Consider the following 19,882-nt stretch of genomic DNA (forward strand, 5'->3'; position numbering starts at 1 on the left):
ATCATTGGGCTCAGCCCTTGTACCTGTTCATGTCTTTATCTATACTTGTTCCCTTCATGACATCATGCAGCCTCATGACTTAAATACCATCTTTCCACTGATGACTGCCAAGGTGCATCTCTATCCCAGACATCCCTTCTGTGCCCCACATGTATATTTTGATCAACATCTCTACTTGGATAACGATTAGGTATCTCAACCTTCATCTATCCAAAGCTGTTCTCCCGATTGATTGTTCCTATGAAATATGTTCCACTTGCCAGGCTCACTATCCTTGTAGTGACTCAGGCCAAAAATCTGGGAGTCATCCTTTATTCCTCAGCTTTTTCCATATCGCACATTCAATCCATTGGCAAGTCCTACCTTCAAAATATACCTGGACTCCTACTATTTCTCATCACCCCACTGCTACCATATTGGTCCAAGCCCATCACTCCTCACAGGGTCTATTGAAGTATCCTTCCAGCTGGTCACCCTGCTTCCTCCTTTGCCCCCTCTGATTTTCCTTAACACCATAGTCAGAATGGTCCTTTAAAAACATGTCAGATCATGCCATTTCTTAGCTCATATGCCTCTAGTGGTTTCCCATCCTGCTCAGAGTAAATGCCATACAGGAATCTCCATAGTCTGCCCTCCTCTTTCACTGACCTCATTTCCCTCTATCCGTCCTACTGCTCACCCAGCTCCAGCCACCCTGGCCTCCTGTGAGTCCATCAGACGGGCAGGAAAACTCCTACTCAGACGCTTTCCCATTTGCTGTTTTTTTTTGTTTTGTTTTGTTTTCTGCTGGGAACTCTTTTCCTGCAAATGGCTACATGGCCAGGTCCCTCAACTCTCCCAGTTCTTTGCTCATGGTTCGCCCCCTCTTTAAAGCCCCCTCCCCCATGTACTCTCTATTCCCCCTCCCCGCTTCCTCTTCTCCTTAACAGTGCTTACAGTCTGAGGTCCTTTCCTGCATGGATTTGCCTGTTTATCATCTGTCTTCCCAGGCTGGAATATAAGCTTCAGGAGGCAGGCACTGCTGTGTGTTTTTTTCCTCCTCTGTGTCTCCTGCTTAGGATAGTGGGGACATGTGGGAGGCATGCTATATGGTTTTGTTGAATGAATGAAGACACCGCCAAGATTACAAGCAGGAGGAAAAAGGGAGAGAGGACAGGGGGTGAAAGAAGAGGAATTTGGGCATTTGGCTTTGTTAGTATCTCAGGAAGAGGAGACTCTAGTCTCCAAAATGAACAGGAATGACCCTGAGGAGGATGGTGCCGAAATCCAAGAGCTCAGAGAGGGTCAACCCAGTTTGCCCTCCAGCTCCAGCCTCTTGGGGTGCGAGCCTGGCTGCTTGGAGGAAAGGGCATCCCCCTCTGCTGAGGCCAGGCAAGGGGATCCAGGTGGCTGGGAAGGGGATGCGGGACCCCTGTGGAGGGGAAAAGGGGAAGGGAGCAGGAGGGATGGCATAGAGGACACCAGTGAGTGTGCCAGGCCGGGAACGGAAGACTTGACACAGCCCTTGGTGTCAAATGGAACTGGGTTCAATCCCAATTTTGCCGTCAGTCAGCAGCGTGACCTTGGGCAATGGCATGGGAAGGGCACGATAGTGGCACATCCTGGATGCAGGCAGTCAGGGGTGCTTGTCTGTAGAGAACTTAAAAACAACAATACACCCAACTAAAAGTCTGCTTGCCTTTTATTATCACTGTGCAACATTCGCCCTCCGTGGTATACAAATGACCTGGGGAAATTGTTTAACCTCTCTAAGCCTCAGGTTCTTCATCTGTAAGATGGAATTATACCTACTGCACAGTATGTGCGGGTTACACGTGAAAATGTTTGGGGTGTGTGCTGTGCGGAGCCTGGTGTGGTCATTGTCATCCCTTTCTTTCCCCCCTCCGTCCCCCTCTTTTTCTCTCTGCCCCCTTCCCCTCTCTTTTGCACAATCCTCCTTTCACTGGTAAGCCGTCATCTCTGTTCCCATCCAGCACCCCACCTACTTCCCGCTCCAGTGGCTGCGGCATCATTACCCCACCAGCCATTCCCGGGACTGTCCCGTGGCTCAGCTTCCTTCAACCTTAACAGCCCAGGCGGGGTGGGGGTAATTGAGACCAGTCACACATGACCCCTTTTCGGAGATGGGCTGTCGCCATCAGCAGTTTATAGTTCTGAGGCATTATCTCACCAGACAATGCAAAACACAATCCTCAGCCATTTTTTAAAGGGTGGCAGGTGGGGAGAGGGGTGGAGTTGCCCTGGAAACTCTGGGCTGGGGCTTTTGCTGCTCTGACAGTTTCTGCTTCCTGTTGAGAGTTGGTCTGGATGTAATCCTGAGATCTGCTGGCTGAGCTAGTGTAGACAGATTGCTGGCTCATCTCGATGCTAACCGCCTGGGGCAGAGGGGGAACTGCTGATGAGGGCAAGGCGGGGAGGAGGGGATGGGAGAGGAGGGGGCCATTCTGGTTGGCTGAGCAGAGCCTGCGAACCCTGGGCGCACCGTGGCTGCACTGTGTGTGTGATTGTGTGTGTGTGTGTGCGCGCGTGCCTGTGGGAGGGGAGGAGGGTGACAGGGAAATCCAGATGGTGAGAAGGCTTTGCTAAAGCCGCCTTCTTCAGAGTGTTTCCGTTTTGCCTAGGGACAAGTTTGCGCAGGAGAGAGGCACTCACTGGGAGGTGTTCACGCTGAGACCTGCCCTGGTGGGAAGGGAAGCTCAGCGGTCCCCCAGCAGAAGGAGGGGGGGCGATGAGGAGAGAGCCCTCTGCCCTGACAGACTAGTGATGCTTGGATAGAATCTAAACACCTCCCGGGAGAGTCAAAGCACCCCTCTTGCTTGAGCCCATCCCCACCCTTTCAGGCAGGATGAGTTTTTTCAGGTTCAGCCCAAATTCTTCACTTGCCCACACAGTTATCCCCTGTCGGGGTGAAATGTGACAGGTGACCTGCTCGCAGGCGTGCAGGTCAGTTTGCTTCAACAAACCTTTATTGGGTGCTGATGTGAGCCCGACATCAAGATTAGGTGCTGGGATACCTGCTGGGCGCAGCCCTCTTCCTTTTACCAGACTCAGTGATCCTAAGAAGTTCCCCTCCTCTGCCCACAGTTCCATTTCTGCAGCCATTTTCCCCAATCCGATCCCCAAGGGGAGAGCCGCGGTAGTGGGTCCACCTGGGGCCACTGATGGGACTGGGATGAGGAAGGGATCCTGGGGGACCCAGGGGAAGGGCAGAGGGCATCTGAGAGAGGAGGCAGTGGGGCAAGGAAGGCTCTCCTAGGGAGAAGAGGGACAAGAAATGGGAGACATTCGGGGGAGACAGACACAAAAACAAGGGGCTTCATTCAGGGTCCTCCCACCCGCCCAAGGCCTCTGTGGGCTGTTCCCCACCTGTCCTCATGGGGGCGCTCTGGGAAGGGCTGGGATTTGGATTCCCGAGGCTGAGGGGAATGCAGGGAGGCTCTGGCTTCCAGCAGTCGGTTCTCCCTTCCTTCCGAGGGCAGGGAGGGCCCTGATCCTCCCTGTAGGTGCAGGGCAGGTCCCGGGAGAAGCTCAGATGTTTGCCCAGGTGATGGAGGTGAACCGCCCAGGGAACCACCAGGAAGCACTTCTGTCCTGTCTGCCTAGAGTCACCTCCTCCCTGGGGAGAGGGGGAGAATGGGGGCACGGCTGCACAGGACTGAGGGGGATCCCCTGGGGGAGGCTCTAGAAGGGCGTGCGGGGCCTGTAGCTCACATCCAGGACTGAGCTGGGGTGCCCTCACTACTGGGAGGAGTCTGCCTAGTGGATGGTTCCAGACAAGTCTCCCTTCCCCTGGGGCCTGGGCCATTCTGGGATGGGAATTCCCAAAGGGATGGTCGCCAGGCTCAAGCCCACCTCATGGTGAAGATGGGGGACTCTTCTCTCCTTCTCCTCCTTTACTCCACTGGGGTGCCTCCTGGGCCTTGGGTAGACGTCTCTGGGACAGAGGTGGGTGGCCTACTGTCATCTCTGTTTTTGCGGACTGCAGGCCAGAGCATTCCTGTAGCTTTCAGAACTTTGAGTGCTTAATCAGCAAGGAACTTAGCTGGCTCTAGGGCCAGGTCCAGAGTGACAGGGCTTCAAGTGGGAATGGAGGCCATGAGGCCCCCGTTGTCCCGTCCCCTCCTTCCCTGGGTGTGGATGTGCATCCCTGAAGTCACCGGCCCTCTCCCGTCTGATGCTGCGCGCTCTGGCTCACGGTTGCTGATCCCTCAGCCTGGAGCCCCCGCTGGGCTTCCTTGCTTCCCTTCAGTCCTGCTGGCCTTTGGGATCCAGCTTGCCTGCCCCCTCCTCTGGGGACCTTCCCGAGGCCTGTGACCAGGGTGGGACCCTCAGTCATGTCCTCCTTCACAACAAGCCTGACATCTGTAATTTCCTGTTCCCGGTCTGTACCCTCAGGTAGGCTGTAAGCCCCAGGGGCATGGATTGGGGCCAGGGCCCCATTTTTTAAAAACAGCTTTATTAAGATATAATTCACATATCATATAATTCGCTTGTTTAAAATGTACAATTCAGTGGTTTTAGTATATTCCCAGATAAGTGCAACCGTCACCCCAGTCCCTTTTAGAATGTTCTCATTGCCTCAAAAGAAACCTTTGGCTGTCCCCCCCCACCCCATCTTCTCTTCCCTCCAGCCCACTAGGCAACCACAGATCTGCTTTCTGTCTCTATAGATTTCCCTAATCTGGAATTTCATATGAATGGAATCATAGAATTTGTGGTCTCTGTGTCTGGCTTCTTTTATCTCCCTCATGTTTTCAAGGTTCATCCATGTTGGAGCACGTATTAGTACTTCACTCCTTTTTATGGCCAAATAATATTTCATTGTATGGATAGACCAAATTTTGATTAGCCATTCATCCACTGATGGACATTTGGTTGTTTCCACTTCTTGGAATAGTGATGCTATGAACATTCACGTACGAGTTTTTGTGTGGACATGTTTTCATTTCTCTTGGGTATCTACCTAGGAGTGGAATTGCTGGGTCACATGGTAACTCTATGTTTAACATTTTGAGGAACTGCCAGACTGTTTTCCAAAGTGGCTGCACCAGTTTATGGTCCCTACCATGGGCTCTAGGAACTGTGTCTACTGTCCCTACTGGTAGGTCAGCCCTGATCTGGGCTGCCTTGTTCACCACAGAGACACCAGCCCCTGGGTGGTCTGACCCATAACAGGTGCTTGATAAATATTATATTGAATGAATGAAAAAGCAAGTGGATGGGTTCTTTTGAATATCTTGCCCATAAATCAGTAACCCTTGTCCGTTCAGACCCTACCCTTGTAATCTTCTTTGTGAACTTCTCTCTGATCTCCTTGCCTGGCATAATCACAAGTTGCTTTTTCTTGTTGTTTCCATTCTCTCTGGCTGTCACTGCTTATGACTCCTCTGTGAGGCTGAGAGTCACCCTAGGGTTCCAAGCGTGTTGTAGTCACCTCTGTATCACCAGCTTCTAATGCAGGGCTTGGCACAGAAGAGATGCCCTATGCGGGGCTGTGGGGGAAGAGGAGCTGCATCCCAGTGCTCAAGAGAGGGGAGCCACAAGGGGGCATCTGTAATGGGGGGATTGTTACAGGGGATCAGTGAGGCAACAGGGACGGGATCAGTGAGGCAACAGGGAGGGGATCAGGGCCAGGCAGAGGGTGGAACCGCTGCCACCAAGTCTCATTTCCAGGTCTTGGGGCTCCCGAGAGGGAGAGGAGGCTAGGGGCTGCCCCGCCCTGGCCAGTCTGCTGTCTGTCTTCCCTGCTTTCCCCAGGCCTGCACCTGCCCTGCCTGGGGACTTGGCTGGGGAGGCAGAGCCCAGGCTTTGAGGCTGCTGAGTACAGACATGACAGACTTTCTCTAGGACATATGCGGGGGACCATGTGGTGAGGAGGCCTGTGGGGAATAGGGCTGTGGTTTTTAACGTGGCAGGTGACGTGCAAACTATTGGGGTGTGATGTGCAGGTTTTAAGTGGAATTTGTATGGCTCCACACTCACTCCACAGGCCACTTGCCAATCATTCACATGTAGTTTTCCCTTTTGTATAATAACCTCTATTTCCACTCCCAACCCCACACCCCGCACCGGCCCCCAGTTCCCCAAAGCTGCCCATCAGTTCCCCTTCAGCCTCATTGCCCTCCACGGAGCAGAGCCAATAATCCTCATTCCTGTAGCCTGGGAACAGTCAGTTTATTGGGAATAGACAAGCCCGGAGGCTCATGGCAGAGACGTGGATCCCTGGGTGGGCAGGGCTTCTGCAGATGCAGCACAATTCAGGGGTAAGAGGTGTGCTCTGGGGAGGTGGGGTCAGGCCAGCACCTCCTCTTCCCTCGCAGCCCCTGAGTCAGAGCCTCCAAGTGTGCTGAGGCAGCCCCGTATCACTGCAGCCAGGAAAGCACGTTCATATCAGACCCAAAGCAAGAGGAACTCAAGGGAGAGGGAGCAGGAGAGGGATGGCTACGTACAGAGGGTAGGGGTGGGGCTGATTCCATTGAACAAATAACGCCAGCTCTTGATTGTCCCTTTGTTCAGTAAATACTCCATGTCCCCTTGCCTTTGTGCTAGGCATTTCTTAGCCGTCAGCTGCCACTGTGAGCTCAGGAAAAAATGTATTTTTATAGCGCCAGTTCAACACACCTGAGCAGGTAAATCTACTGCCCAAAGAGCACCTCTTGATTCTGTGTGCTAACTGAGAGGACCACGGACAGGTCCCGAGCGAAGCTGAAATCCTGGCACTTGGCTTGGGAATTTGGAATGGGATTTGGGGGTGTCTCCTTTTGATATTTGTAAGAGTGCATGTATTAGGTGGGTGTTGAAAGGAGTTCACTTTTTAGGCGCATGACAGACCGAGGTAAGAGAGGCGGGGAATGTAAGGGGGTCGGGGGAGGCTGGCTTTGTGGGGAAAGTTCCATGGCATCCACAAAGCAGAACTGTGATGTGCCCATTTGGCCTTCTCATGGGGAAGAGAAGTGTTTGGGGGCCATTGCCATTCTCTTGGCCGCACTAGAGCCTGACTGTGAGTGGTCCAGGGATACGGCGGATGCATTTCTGTTCTTTGCATCCCACCCCCACCCCAGGACCTAGCGCAGGGTCTGCACACAGCTAAGTGAAAGGTGACTCTTGAAGATACCTGAGGGGCAGCTCACGGTGAAAACCCAAGGGAAAACTTCGATCGGTACAGGAAGGTGGGATTTTGGAACAGCCTTGTCTTCAACCCTGGTGGCAGGGGGACAACATCCAGGCTGGGGGCTGGTGCCCTGTCCCCTGGGCTTCTAGCCTCTGGGGCTGTACTAACACTTGTGGCAGGAGGAGCCACCCCCAGCCCCTAGCTTTACGCTGAAGCTCCTCCTGCTTCCACAGCCCAGTAGCCCCTGGGGCTCACAGGGGTTGTAGATTTCACTGGTACCCACGATGCTGCAGCCCCCGCTGCTCTTGAGGACACTGGTGTCCCCTGGACAGTACATGGGTGTGCTGACCACACTTGGCTCGTAGAGGATGGCGCCTTTGGAGCTGCTCACAGCTGCGCGAACAGGAAGGGATGCTCAGGGCCCTGCCCTGAAACATCTCGGCCAGGCCATGGCCCCACCTGCTGCAGCTCACTTCTTAGGACATTCCCATCCCAGCTACCAACTTCCATGTCTCTCACTCCGGCCACATAAAGTGCTTAGCAGTTCCCCACGTGTCTCTCCTCTTGCCCCAGAGCCCTATCTTCTGCTTCACCCTCTCTGTTTCTATTTGTCTGAGCCTGCTTCAAATCCTCTTTCTCCAGAAAAGCATCCCCTTGTCTATATGGTTCCTTGCAGCTTCTGGGCCCTGAAGCACTGGGACCACGCTGCATGTCTGCTCCTGATTCTGACTCCCATAGACTTGGGTAGCTCTGAGGGAGAGCCTCTCCATCTGCCAGGAGCTCCAGGCAAACAGAACTCTTCCTTTGGGGTGGGGGAAGCACGCTGAGGTTTGGGCAGGGGCCAGTGTGGTCTATTATGGGTTGATCAGCTCCCAAGACCCCAGAACTGCTGGGGAGGGCTCATCTACTCACAGATATTCACGGGCCCAACACCTTCACACAGCCTGGGGGTGGGAGGAAAAGGAGACACAAGGGAACTGCATCAGAGAATGAGGCCAAGAAGCACGCAGCACCCCCCTGCTTCTGCCTGCTCCACGGACCCTGTCAGCGAGGAGGGCCTGTGGTCTGCATGCTGTTTTAGATTTTCCACGACTGCGGGATGGGCAATGGCGGCAGCAGCAACCAGAGGGCAGGAGAATAGACATACCTGGTGCCCATCCTTGACTTACCTGTGCTCCTCGCCCTCCAGCAGGCGCCTGTAGGTGGCGATCTCCACGTCCAGGCCCAGCTTGGAGTTCATCACCTCCTGGAACTCCTTGAGCAGGCAGGCCATGTCCTGCTTGGCCTTCTGCAGGGCCTCCTCCAGCCCGGCCAGCTTGCAGCGGGCATCATTAAGGGCCGCCTCGCCCTGCTGCTCCGCCTCGGCTATGGCACCCTCCAGTTTGCAGTGCTGGGAGGAGAGGGCACAGAAAGGCATTACGGGGCGCCCTGGAGCCCTGGGCTGACTCTTAGAAGAACAGAGAACACGGTCATTGTGAGACAATTAGAAACAATATATATTGGTCTCTGCCCCCAGTTTCTGGACAGAACTCCCCCAAACCTTGTAATTTCCTAAGTGATAAGCACACTAAGAGCATCCTTTGTTCTAACATTTGCTCTTTGGCCCTGGTTTCTGACACAGAGTCCCTAAACCCCTTAGAATTTCCTGGGTATTGGCAATGTCTTTTGTTTAATTAAGGTGACTCTAGGTGGGCTCCTGGGTGGGGGCTGGTCACCAGAAAAACCAAGCCATGATGAGAAGCTGGGAATTTTCAGCCCACCCCGCAAATCTCCCGAGAGGGGAGAGAGGCTGGGAACGGAGGTAATAATTGATCACGCCTTTGAGAGGAAGCCTCCATAAAATCCCAGCAGTAGAGGATTCAGAGAGCTTCCAGGTTGGTGACCAGGCGGAGGTGTGGGGAGAATGGCACGCCTGGAGAGGGCGTGGAAGCTCCACACCCCTCCCCCATACCTTGCCTTTTCCATCTCTCCCACCTGGGTGTTCATCCGCATCCCTTATCATATGCTTTTATAATAAACCGGTAGATGTAAAGGAATCTATTTTCCTGAGTCTTGTGAGCGACTCCAGCAAATTAGTCGAACCCGAGGAGGGGGGTCACGGAGACCTCCAATATACAGCCGATTGGTCAGAAGCATAACCTGGACTTGTGATTAGCATCTGAACTGGGGGCAGCCTTGTGGGACTTGGGGGGCAGTCCCTAACCTGTGGGATCTGATGCTATCTCCAGGAAGGTAGTGTCAGAAGTGCGTTAAGTTGTAGAACACCCAGCTGGTGTTGCAGAACTGGTTAGTAAGGAAACACCCTTCCCCCATATCTGGTATCAGAAAGTGCTGTGAATGTGATAGTGGGAGGGTAAAGGAGGGACACAGGAGGAAGAGTGAGTTTTTCCTACAGTCATGGTTATGTGCCAGATTCAAATCTGCTGTGAGTTTTCATCCTAGGATTGTGACATCTGGTTCCTCTGGGGGATGGGGACCAGTTCTCCTGCCTATAACACCTCAAGGAGTTCTGTGAGTTTCCTCTAGGTAAGCCAAGCAATTTCTTTGTGACTAATAGATTTTAAGTGTCTGCCTGGTCTTCACTAGCCTAGGAGAAGAGAATGAGTCTGAGTTTATGAACTCTACGGAGTCACCTTGAATTTCAGGATCATAGAATTAGAGTCTTTGGTTGGAAGGGGCCTTGGAGAATATCTTTTCTATACTCCCATCTAGTGAAGCATCCTTGCTATTCCATCTTTTTTTTTTTTTTTAAACTTCATCTCTTTTTCTTTTTTTTTTAATGTTTTTATTTTATTTATTTATTTTTGGCTGTGTTGAGTCTTCGTTGCTGCCGCGCGGGCTTTCTCTAGTTGTGGTGAGCAGGGGCTGCTCTTTGTTGCAGTGTGTGGGCTTCTCATTGCGGTGGCTTCTCTTGTTGCGGAGCACAGGCTCTAGGCACATGGGCCTCAGCAGTTGTGGCACGCAGGCTCAGTAGTTTTGGTGCACGGGCTCAGTAGTTGTGGCGCACGGGCTTAGTTGCTCCGCAGCATGTGGGATCTTCCCGGACCAGGGCTCGAATCTGTGTCCCCTGAATTGGCAGGCGGATTCTTAACCACTGCGCCACCAGGGAAGCCCCTTGCTGTTCCATCTTGATGAAAGCAGGTTGCCCAGCCTCTGCTGGGGGCCTCACTGTTCCCTGGGCCTGCTCATCCTGCTGTGGGTCTGCTCTTCTGTAGAAAGGGCTCGCTCCCTCTCGTGGGAGACAGCGCAAGTTTATTCCCTCCTCAACTGGGCCCCCAGGGAGGATGGACCCACCCATCGTGACCAAGACCGGACAGCGGGTTACCCTCTGATGGCCTCATCTGGGCTTTGACGTTCTCAATGTCTTGCTGCAACCACTGGATCAGCTTGTTTATTTCCAGAATCTCGTTCTTGCAGTTGCGGGGGTTGTCACAGTGGGTCCCGGCTGTCAGCCGCAGCTCCTCATACTACCGGATAGGGAGGTCAGAACCTGGGCACCCACACTGTGGTCCCTCCCAGCCCCCTTTCCCACTGTCCCCCGTGTCTCCTCTCCTGACTTCCTGGGTCAGGTGCTTTTGGATTCTTATACTTGTTCTGTTCCCCATCCCTTATCCATTTCTGGTCCTTTTCTGGGCTACTCCTTATTCCTTTCTCATATTCCAGCCCTGAATCTTTAGGCTTATTAAATTCTCCTCTAAGTTCCAAACTCCCCTCCTCTCTGTTTAGTGATTCTGTGTCTTGTCCTTTTCTCTCTGCCCTGGGATTTCCCTCCTTTTTGCTCCATCCCTGCTCTGGACCTTGGAAGGGGATTCTGTGCTCAGCCTGGGGTACCTAACAGACCAAGGACTGAGGACACAGTATGTCTGCCCCCGCCAGGGTGAATATGTTTGTATATTCTCCTTCAAAACAATTGAAAACAAAATGCAATATTATTTCCTATCTTGGCTTAACACTTTTTTTTAAACTTTTGCACATTGAATCTAATTTCTGAATAGTGTGTTATAGACTACATTAATAGATTAAAACATTAGCCAACTTTATGTTTTCTGCATATAATGGATGGGAGCGTTTTGCATAGAAAATGCAAAACAAGATAAGCACAAGTCACTCTCTTTGGTTATTGTGAAAAAGCCTGTAGTTGCCCAATCAATATCCATTCTCCTCTTCTTCAAACAGAAGCCCAGATCAGAGAATATTTCTCAGCTTTCTCATCAACGAGGTGCACGGCCATTGCTGGGTAGGGCTTCTAGGAAAGCTGTTTAAAGTCAGAGATGACTCAGTTGTCATGTTCCTTTTGCCCTCTCTTCTTCTGCCTGCTTGGAATGAACATGTGAGATTGGTGGTATGGCAGCCATCTTGGGACATGGGGCAACCATGAGGATTAAAGCACTGTGCTAAGAATGACAGAATAGAAAGCTAGAAGGAGCCTGTGTTCCTGATGGTAACATAGAACCCCAGAGTCATCTGTGGGCAGTCTATTTCTTTACTTTCAAATTATTTGAGAAAAAAGTAAAAATCAAATTTGTTTCAACTGTTATTATTACTATTGATTTCTGATCCTCACAGCTAAATACAATTTTTAAATAATAGAGTTATCTTTCTGGTTCTAACTTAGGAGGATGGGAAACTGAGGTTATTTTCCCTGAGCCCACCTGACCGATGAATGGCCCAGGAGAGCAACTGGAGGAGGGGCCGGCCGGAGCAAAACCCGGCCGTGGGTGAGCCACAGACTGAGTCACAGGGAGCTGACTCCAGGCCAGGGTTTGATACCTTGATCACCATGGATCTCCAGAAAAAGGGTAGAGCATTGCTTGGGACACTCCCTGGAGATTGGTACCCATTGCCTTCAGAAAAAAGTCCAAAGGCCTCAGTGCAGCTCTGCAGATCTGCTGTGATCCGGCCCTGTGTCTCCAGCCGCATTTCCTTCATGGTGCTTCCTTTCATGCTTCTCCGGCCTGGCTCCTGCTGGCCCTCAGCCAGACGTCCCTTCCCGCATGCTCTGCTTATGGAAATCATACTTGGCCTTCAAGATCCAGACCACATCCCAGTGCCTCCGCCTTTCCAGACACAATTTGTTACTTCCGTCATCATCCTACTCCCTTAGCCTGCAGCTCGGCCTTAGCGGTCACTTCATGCTACCTCGTATTTCAGTTTGGCTGGTTACACGTTTCTCTCCCGTGGACTGTAGTTTCCTTGAGGATGGGGATGGTGTGACTCTTAGTATCCTCATGGTTCCATACACCCCAGTAAGGCCCTCCTTCCCTGGCCACCCTGTTGAAAACCATATTCACACCACACTCCCTATGCTTCACCCTGATTTATTTTCTCCATAGCACGTGTCCATCTAACATACATCCACTGTACTTATTTGTCTTGCCTGTCCCGCCCCAGCCCCTGCCTCTGGAATGAAAGTGACACGAAGGAAGGGATTGTTTGTGCTGTGCCCTGCTGGACCTCCAGCACCTAGAATGGTGCTTGGCAAACCATGGATGCTCAATAAATGAATGAATGAATGAATGAATGAGTGAGTGAATAATGAATGGTGCCTTTCACAGATAGGGTGGGTAAGACTGAGATGATAATATTTGTTAAATCAAATTGCCCTCAGGGACACCAACTGCCCTCCCAGCAAGGCCCTAATTACCTAAGTCTGGGGCCACCTGAATCACGGTTTCTGCTCCACTATTAGTAACCACCCCATGCCATCAGCCTCCTCCCACGCCCAGAAGCCCAGAGTCCTTTTGCCATCATTGCCAATTAGCATTCCTTGAATGCTACTTAGGGGAGCACTTCCAGCGAGTCTGTGGGTGAATAAAGCTGGGGAGCTCTGATGCCAGCCCTGGGCTGTCTGTGGGGTCTCCCACATGCTCTGCAGGGACCTGGCCTGAGGCCTGGCCGAAACGACGGGGGCTGGGCGTGGCATGGCCCTCAGTCTCTCCTCACCCGCTTCCTGGGGGATAGTGGGTCTGGGGTCCCCCGGACCCCGCCTGGGCCTCACCCGGCTCTGGTACCCAGGCCTCTGCTTGGGCTTTGCTGCGGCTGGCGATTTCGTCGTACTGGGCCTCGATCTGGGCAACGATGTCGTCCGCCTCCAGCTCCTGGCTCTTGTCCATCTTCACAGTGATGGAGGTCTCTGAGATCTGAGACTGCAGCAGGCTGATCTCCCGGGGGTGGGGACCCCGGGTGAGAACGGGTGAGCTCTTTGAGGATAAAGTGGGGGAGGGAGGGGGGAAGAAAGAGGAGACCCAGCTCTGACCTTCCCACAGCAGATTTGCGTGGGCTTTGCCTAGCTGTCCTGGCCTTCGGCCACCAGCCTGCTCCTCGTCCACTCCCTCCAGTTACACAGAGACCAAGAGCCACGCTCTGGGCCATCCGACTTCTGGGAGTCTCTGTGCCTGAGTACTAGCTGTCCCATGCTGATGTCTTTACTTGCTCACTTTTAAGCCTGAAAGGTACCTGCAGGGCAGGAGATTTCCCAACCCACCATCCCTACAGAACTGGCCCCTGGCTGACCACCTGTGGGTACCTCCTCATATAAGCTTTTCAGGAAGTCGATCTCCTGGACCAGAACCTCCATGTTGGTCTCCAGGTCTGCCTTTATCAGGAAGGCTGTGTCCATATCCTGCGGCCAGAGAAGTGACAATCGTAACCTGGGGCCACCCCTCCACGAGCTGGGCCACCTCCCAGGCAAGGTGGTGGCAGGTGGCGGGTGTGGGACCCATCTTTCCTCGCTTAGGCCCATGTGGAAGGGAAGGGGTGACAAAGCCAAGGATGGAGTGAGGGGTCCGCAGCCCCAGGACCCCATGCCTGGGCCTGGCATTCTGATGGGGAAGCATCTGAAGGGAATGGGGTTAAAGGAGCCTTGAATGCATTCCTCAGAGCGCCCCGTGGACCTCAGGCCAGAAAATACGTCGCTATCTATGTGAGGGATCAACAAGATGATTTTCATCTCTGGGAGTCTGAGTCAGAGTCTTTGTTTTGGCTTTGATTTGGCATTTGCAACATCTCCAGCTTCTTGGGCAGGTGTAAATACAACCCTTAACACGAGTTGGGAGGTGGAGGCCAGGTCATTCCCTGCCCTTCTGCAAGGGGCGGGGGAGGCTGGCCTTCCTCTCTCCCAGGGTCAGTGGGGCTGGCACCAGGGTCTGCGGGGTGGGACATTTGGACACGGTCCAGGGGCTGAGTGTCCCCAGGCCCAGTGGGCCAGCTCAGGGGGCCTTCTCCCTCCCTGGGCCATCCTCCCTCACCTTCTTCAAGGCAACAAACTCATTCTCAGCAGAGGGCTGCAGGGAGAGCTCCTCTTCATATCTGGTGGAATGGGCAGGGGAAATGTTTTAGGTGGGCTTGTGGGGTTTGGAAGGGAGCTGGTATCAGGCCTGAGGGTAGGAGCCTCTGGGGGCAAATCTGTGTCTCACCGACTGAATGCCCTAGGGAGGCAACAGGTCCAGCCCCATCTCTGGACACCTCTGGCTCCTCCATCCACTCAACACAGATGACTTTTATCATAGCCTCTCATTAGCCACTTTGCAAGTTTACCTTCCATGCCACTGGCCAGTAGCCTGTTCCTGTGTCGAATCATTCTCTGGGAAGTCCTTCTTAAAGCTACCTTTATTCTATCTTGCTGCTGAGGAAGCTTACCTCATCTAGTCGTTTCCTCTGGGAGGGCGGTGAAGAGTTGGCTGCCTGTTGCTGGCGCAGCTGTCTTTTCTGAGTTGTTCTGAGAGTTGGCTGTAGTCACTGAAATCCCAGCTGACCCCGTGCCCCTCCTCCCCAGGAGAGTTCTGAGCCGGGCCTCTACCTGCAGCTCACTTGCAGAGGTAGCAATTACTCACTTTACCAGATCCTCAGAGACAGCCCGCCTATTTCCTCTAGGCTCCAAGGGAGCTCCTCACCCACTCACTGCCCCCGAAGGCAACGGAATCAGGGTCAGGGGTTTAGTCTGGCCGAATGACTCAGTTTGATGAGCGACATCGATGCATTAAAAGCTTCCCCATGCTTCCTGACGCCCGTCCTTCCGTTTTCCAGCATAACTCTGCCGCTGCGCAGGCTCTGGACACTGAGCCTGCCGCCTGGGTTTCAACCCCAGCTCTGTCCTGTGCTAGTCATGTGACTTTGGGTAAGTGACTGCGCCTCTCTGGGCCTCAGTTTCATCATCTGTAGAATGAGGATAACACTGGTCCTGCCTCACAGAGCTGTTGTGTTACAAATATCACACTAGTTAACGTCTGCAAAGCACCACGTGAGTGCCTGGCACAGGGTACTGTGTATTTGCTATTATTGTTAAAATACCATCTGGTCTCATCCTTCTCCTATTGCCCCACTTTTAAAATCAAAAGTCCTCATCTTGAGCTGCAAAACATGTCCCCTGCCCATCTTGTATCCATCAAGAAAGGCATCGCTCTTGCTGAGAGGGCTGGCCTTACCCCACCCATGACCTTACCACATCTCGCCTGTCACAGTCTGCTTGAGTTGCCCGCTCTCACTTGCACACTCTGGTCCTTCCTTGTCACCTGCTCCTGTCCCATCTTCTTTTTTGTGGTCTACTCTGGACTCTTCTTTTTTTTTTTTTTTTAAAGATTGATTGATTGATTGATTGATTGATTGATATGTTGGGTCTTCATTTCTGTGCTAGGGCTTTCTGTAGTTGCGGCAAGCGGGGGCCACTCTTCATCGCGGTGCGCGGGCCTCTCACTATTGTGGCCTCTCTTGTTGCGGAGCACAGGCTCCAGACGCGCAGGCTCAGCAGTTGTGGCTCATGGGCCTAGCTGCTCCACGGCATGTGGGATCCTCCCAGACCAGGGCGCGAACCCGCGTCCCCTGCACTAGCAGGCAGACTCTCAACCACTGCGCCACCAGGGAAGCCCCTGGACTCCTCTTTTATAAGAAACAACTGGAATGAAACATGTCCTTCAAGGCCCTGAGCAAAATGGCACCTCCCCCAGGAAGTCTTCCTGGGCCACATCTGCTCTCTCGCTCTCTTGGGGTTCCTCTCCCCTCATGCCTTGTACCACCTTGTAGCTGTTGGTGTGCACGCGTGGAGGTCTGTGCTGACTGGACCGGGGCATCTTGAGGGAAAGAGCCAGACTTTCCCAACTTTATCACACCCACACTGCCCAGCACAGCATCTGGCCCCAAGGAGACATGTGGCTGACACCTGCAGCGTGTGTGTCCCCAATGTGGCTCCGTTCCACCAAATCCTTGCTCTTAGCATATTCACACTGTCAATGGAGATGTGTCTCTTTCAACTCTCCCCCACTGGCACGAGAGACCCACCCAGGACCATGAGACAATTTATCTAGGCCTCAGCTTCTTGCAAGAAGCACTGAATCTACTAGCCTGTGAGTTCTTCATTAACACATGCTTATCCACTACCTTCTGGTGTGTGAGTCAGGTCTGGAGCTGTTCTCAGGGAGGGCCAGCTATACAACCTTCACCACAAAGAACTGGGAGGGAGACAGGGAGATGGAGCAACTGGGGGTGATGACTTCTGGTTGCTCCAGGAGGAGGCGGGATGGGATATATTGTATTAGCCCAAATGTTGCGAAGAAATCCCAAGAGGGGCTTATCAGGAAGAAGGAACAGTGGGAGTCCAAGCTCGGAGGGAGGAGGGTTTGGGGATCTGTTTGGGGACTAAGAAGTGTGCAGGATCTACCAAGGGACTGATGGAAGATAAGGCAGAGCAGGTGGTAGGGCAGAACCCTGGAGCGCCGGGAACGGCAGGAGAAAACTTGTTTTACATGAAGAGAGGAAGAGCGTGGTAGGAAGGGAGATGAAGACAAATCCGCAATCTCAGAGCTTCTGCCGTGTGCCAGACAGGCAGTATCCTAGATGCTCTGCCTGCATTATCCCACCTGATTGTGCTACCACCTAATGAACTAAGTTTTCAGCCTCCTATTTTATAGATGGGGAAACTGAGGCCCAGATCGTTTATGTCACTTGCCCTAGGTCCCCCGGCTGGGTGGCAGCAGGACAGACTCACTTTTCTTGTAGGCCTCCAGCATGTCCTGGAGGCTGCAGAGCTCCGACTCTAGCCGGGCCTGGTCCCCAGTCAGCTGCTTCTGAAGGGCACAGATGTAGGTTTCGAAGATGGGCTTGATGTTGCTCTGGCAGCACCTCTGTTGCTGCATGAATTTCCACTTGATCTCCAGCAGCTTGTTCTTCTGCTCTAGGAACCAGACCTACAGCCAAGAACAGAATGTTATGGGGGTGCAGGGACCCTGGGGACCATGGCTGGCGAGAGTAAGTGCTGGTGGGGGCAGTGGAATCCATCTGTGCTCCCACTCCCAACACGCTGCTGCTGTGTCTCTGTGTCTCCCCTGCCTGGGGTGGCTCATAAGACCCCACCTCCCACCCAGGGTCACACACTGTAAAGGAAGGAGGGCTTTCCCAAGAGGCCTGGGACAGGTCCTCCTTCCAGCCCTGCTTTCCTCCCATGAGCCTGGTAACCTGGGTCGAGCCATCCCCGCCCTTCAAGCCTCACTTTGCTGCCGAAAGCTCCTACTTGGGATCTTATGGGGAGACCTTTGTACGTCTTCATACTAATGTAAGCTGGTGAGTATACTGGGAATTGGGGTTTCCTCAGTTACAGCCCAGGGGCACTCAGGGGACAAAGCGCAAAGGCTTGGTGCTAACACTTGGTGCTACTCTGCGCCATCCTGCTGGCTGAGTCCAAAACATGTCCCTGTCACAGTAATGTGGAGAGCTGCTGGCCCAATCCTTTATTTTTGTGGCTTGGAAACCGAGGTTAGGAGAAGCTGAGTGAGTTGGCTGTGGTCACCCAGCTAAGCTAGTCACTGGCAGGGCACACACGGTCTCTGGTCCTCGCCCTGGATTTTGCATCTTGTGCACCATCTCTCAAGAAAATGGCAGAGGAAGTAATGTTGCCCTCAACGGCCCCATTACTAGGAGGCTCTCAGCCTCATAGAAGGTGGTGTGACGTAGCTGACAATCAGGGCCCACATTGTTAGGATGAGTTTACAACCAGAACTTAATGACCTTTCAAAATAAAACTGTAAGGCTAACAGTTCTCATTTACTAAAACAAGTTCCTTTTGGGAGCATTTTGCATATATTAGTTCCTTTAATTCTCCCAATCCATCTCTGCCCCCTACCCCACTGGGCAGCAGGGTCCCTGAGGCTGGGAGGCGAGTGGTTTGCAGAGGGCCTCAGGGTAACAGTCAGGAGTGGAGCCAGCACAAGGGTCCAGGTCTCCTGACTGCCAGTTCAGGACTCTTTGCCCTAAACTTGGGGTCACCAGAAACACCAGCTCAGTCCTTGGCATGTATCCTGACTGCAGGAGCCTCCCTGGGGTATAGGGACAGGCCCAGAAGCAGCTGAGGTGACAGGCCAGTCCAGCGCCTTCCAAAGGCAGCACATCACCCTTCCCTGAAGCTTTTCAGAGCTGAGGCTTGGGGGTTGACAGATGTAAGACTTTGGTCACTGCCACTTTGTATCCCTAGCTCTGACTGCCCCACCTTCTCCTCATCTCAGGCCTAAGCTGATGGCAAATTCCAGGGTCACAGTGCCCACCCCTGCCTCCAGGCCCAAGGGTCTCGCCCCAGCTCATGCCCTCAGAAGACGGCTCTTTCGTTAAACCCTCATCAGGAAGGGCAGGCCTCTGCTTCCTTGGTTTGCCCTTTCAGTATCTATCATTGATTTGGAAGTTCCTCTTGTAGTCTGACCTCAGGGCCCCTTGGTGATTTTATCAGATAATATCCAGAGACAGATGACATATTAAAAAAAGGACAAGCAAGCAGAAATTTCTAGTGCTGAACCTGATCTAACCAGTTTTCAGTGATTAGGGGTCGTGGAGCACAGGAGAGGCCAATGGATCCACCATGGCTACTCTGCCGTCAGTCTCTCCCTGCTCTTGGGGCAGCCGCAAGGTGCTTTCTGCCTCCCATGGCCCTGGACCCCTGTGCCCACCCTCCTACCTTGTTGATGAAGCACGCAAAGCGGTTATTGAGGCACTTGACCTGCTCCTTCTCGCCCCTCTTCACCCTCTGCACAGTCGGATCGATCTCCAGCTCGAGTGGGACCAGCAGGCTCTCACTGATGGTGACGGGGGAGATGCAGACAGAAGGCTCGCAGGCGGCACCCACGCGGTACCCGAAGCCAGGCAGGCCACACCTGGAGGTGACCCGGGGCCTCCCGAAGCCCACGTTGCACAGGATCCGGGAGCCGAGGCAGCCCAGGGCGCGGAGGCCTCCGCGGCCCACGGGCCGGCATGGTCCCTTGCTCACTGCGTAGTGGGTGACCATCCGGGGTGGAGGGGGGATGGCCGAGCACGAGCTGAAGCTCCGGCTACCACATCTGGAGCCCTGCTGGAAGGAGCGGCACGACACGGAGGGAGAGAGAAGCAGGGAGACGGGGCCCTGGCAGGAGGGCGGGGGCGCGAGTTACAGGACAGCTCAGCCTCTACCCTTTTGTCTGGTCGGAGAGGGAGGGCTGAGCTGGGCCAAACCCCAAACCACCACAAAATCAGGTTTATGAGCTTGGCATATTGGCAGCTGCTGAGTACCAAGGTGGGTAACTAGGGTAGCAAAGAGCAAAGGGCAGGAGCCAATGGTCAATGCTCGTGGGTCTCATAAAAATCCTATTTGTCCGTCTTCCTCGTTTATGCGGGTGATGAAAGGGGCCAACCAGACAGATATGTTTGGCATGTTCAGTGGCTCGGCCTCAAGGAAAGGGAGAGTTGGGACCTTATGCCCCTTCCTGGGGTCAGGGGGAGGGGCGGGGCATGAATTATCTACCTGGCTGCTCCGGGATTAGA

The 19,882-nt window shown here is 53.3% G+C and overlaps 1 protein-coding gene across 1 annotated transcript in view; it reads right to left on the reverse strand.

Moving 5' to 3' along the window:
* Positions 1-7,264: 7,264 nt before the first annotated feature.
* Positions 7,265-19,882, reverse strand: part of LOC309609679 (keratin, type II cuticular Hb2-like) — a gene marked incomplete at its 5' end in the record, with an annotated part of 28,471 nt that continues 15,853 nt past the window's right edge. The window contains 10 exon segments of the mRNA XM_082351379.1: positions 7,265-7,504; positions 8,024-8,055; positions 8,281-8,501; positions 10,453-10,578; positions 13,110-13,121; positions 13,123-13,443; positions 13,596-13,733; positions 14,359-14,419; positions 17,087-17,289; positions 19,044-19,484. Coding sequence (XP_082207505.1) covers positions 7,275-7,504; positions 8,024-8,055; positions 8,281-8,501; positions 10,453-10,578; positions 13,110-13,121; positions 13,123-13,443; positions 13,596-13,733; positions 14,359-14,419; positions 17,087-17,289; positions 19,044-19,484 — 1,785 coding nt within the window. The 3' untranslated portion in view covers positions 7,265-7,274.

Source organism: Balaenoptera borealis, assembly GCF_965194805.1.
Source record: "Balaenoptera borealis genome assembly, chromosome: 13".
NCBI lineage: Eukaryota > Metazoa > Chordata > Mammalia > Artiodactyla > Balaenopteridae > Balaenoptera > Balaenoptera borealis.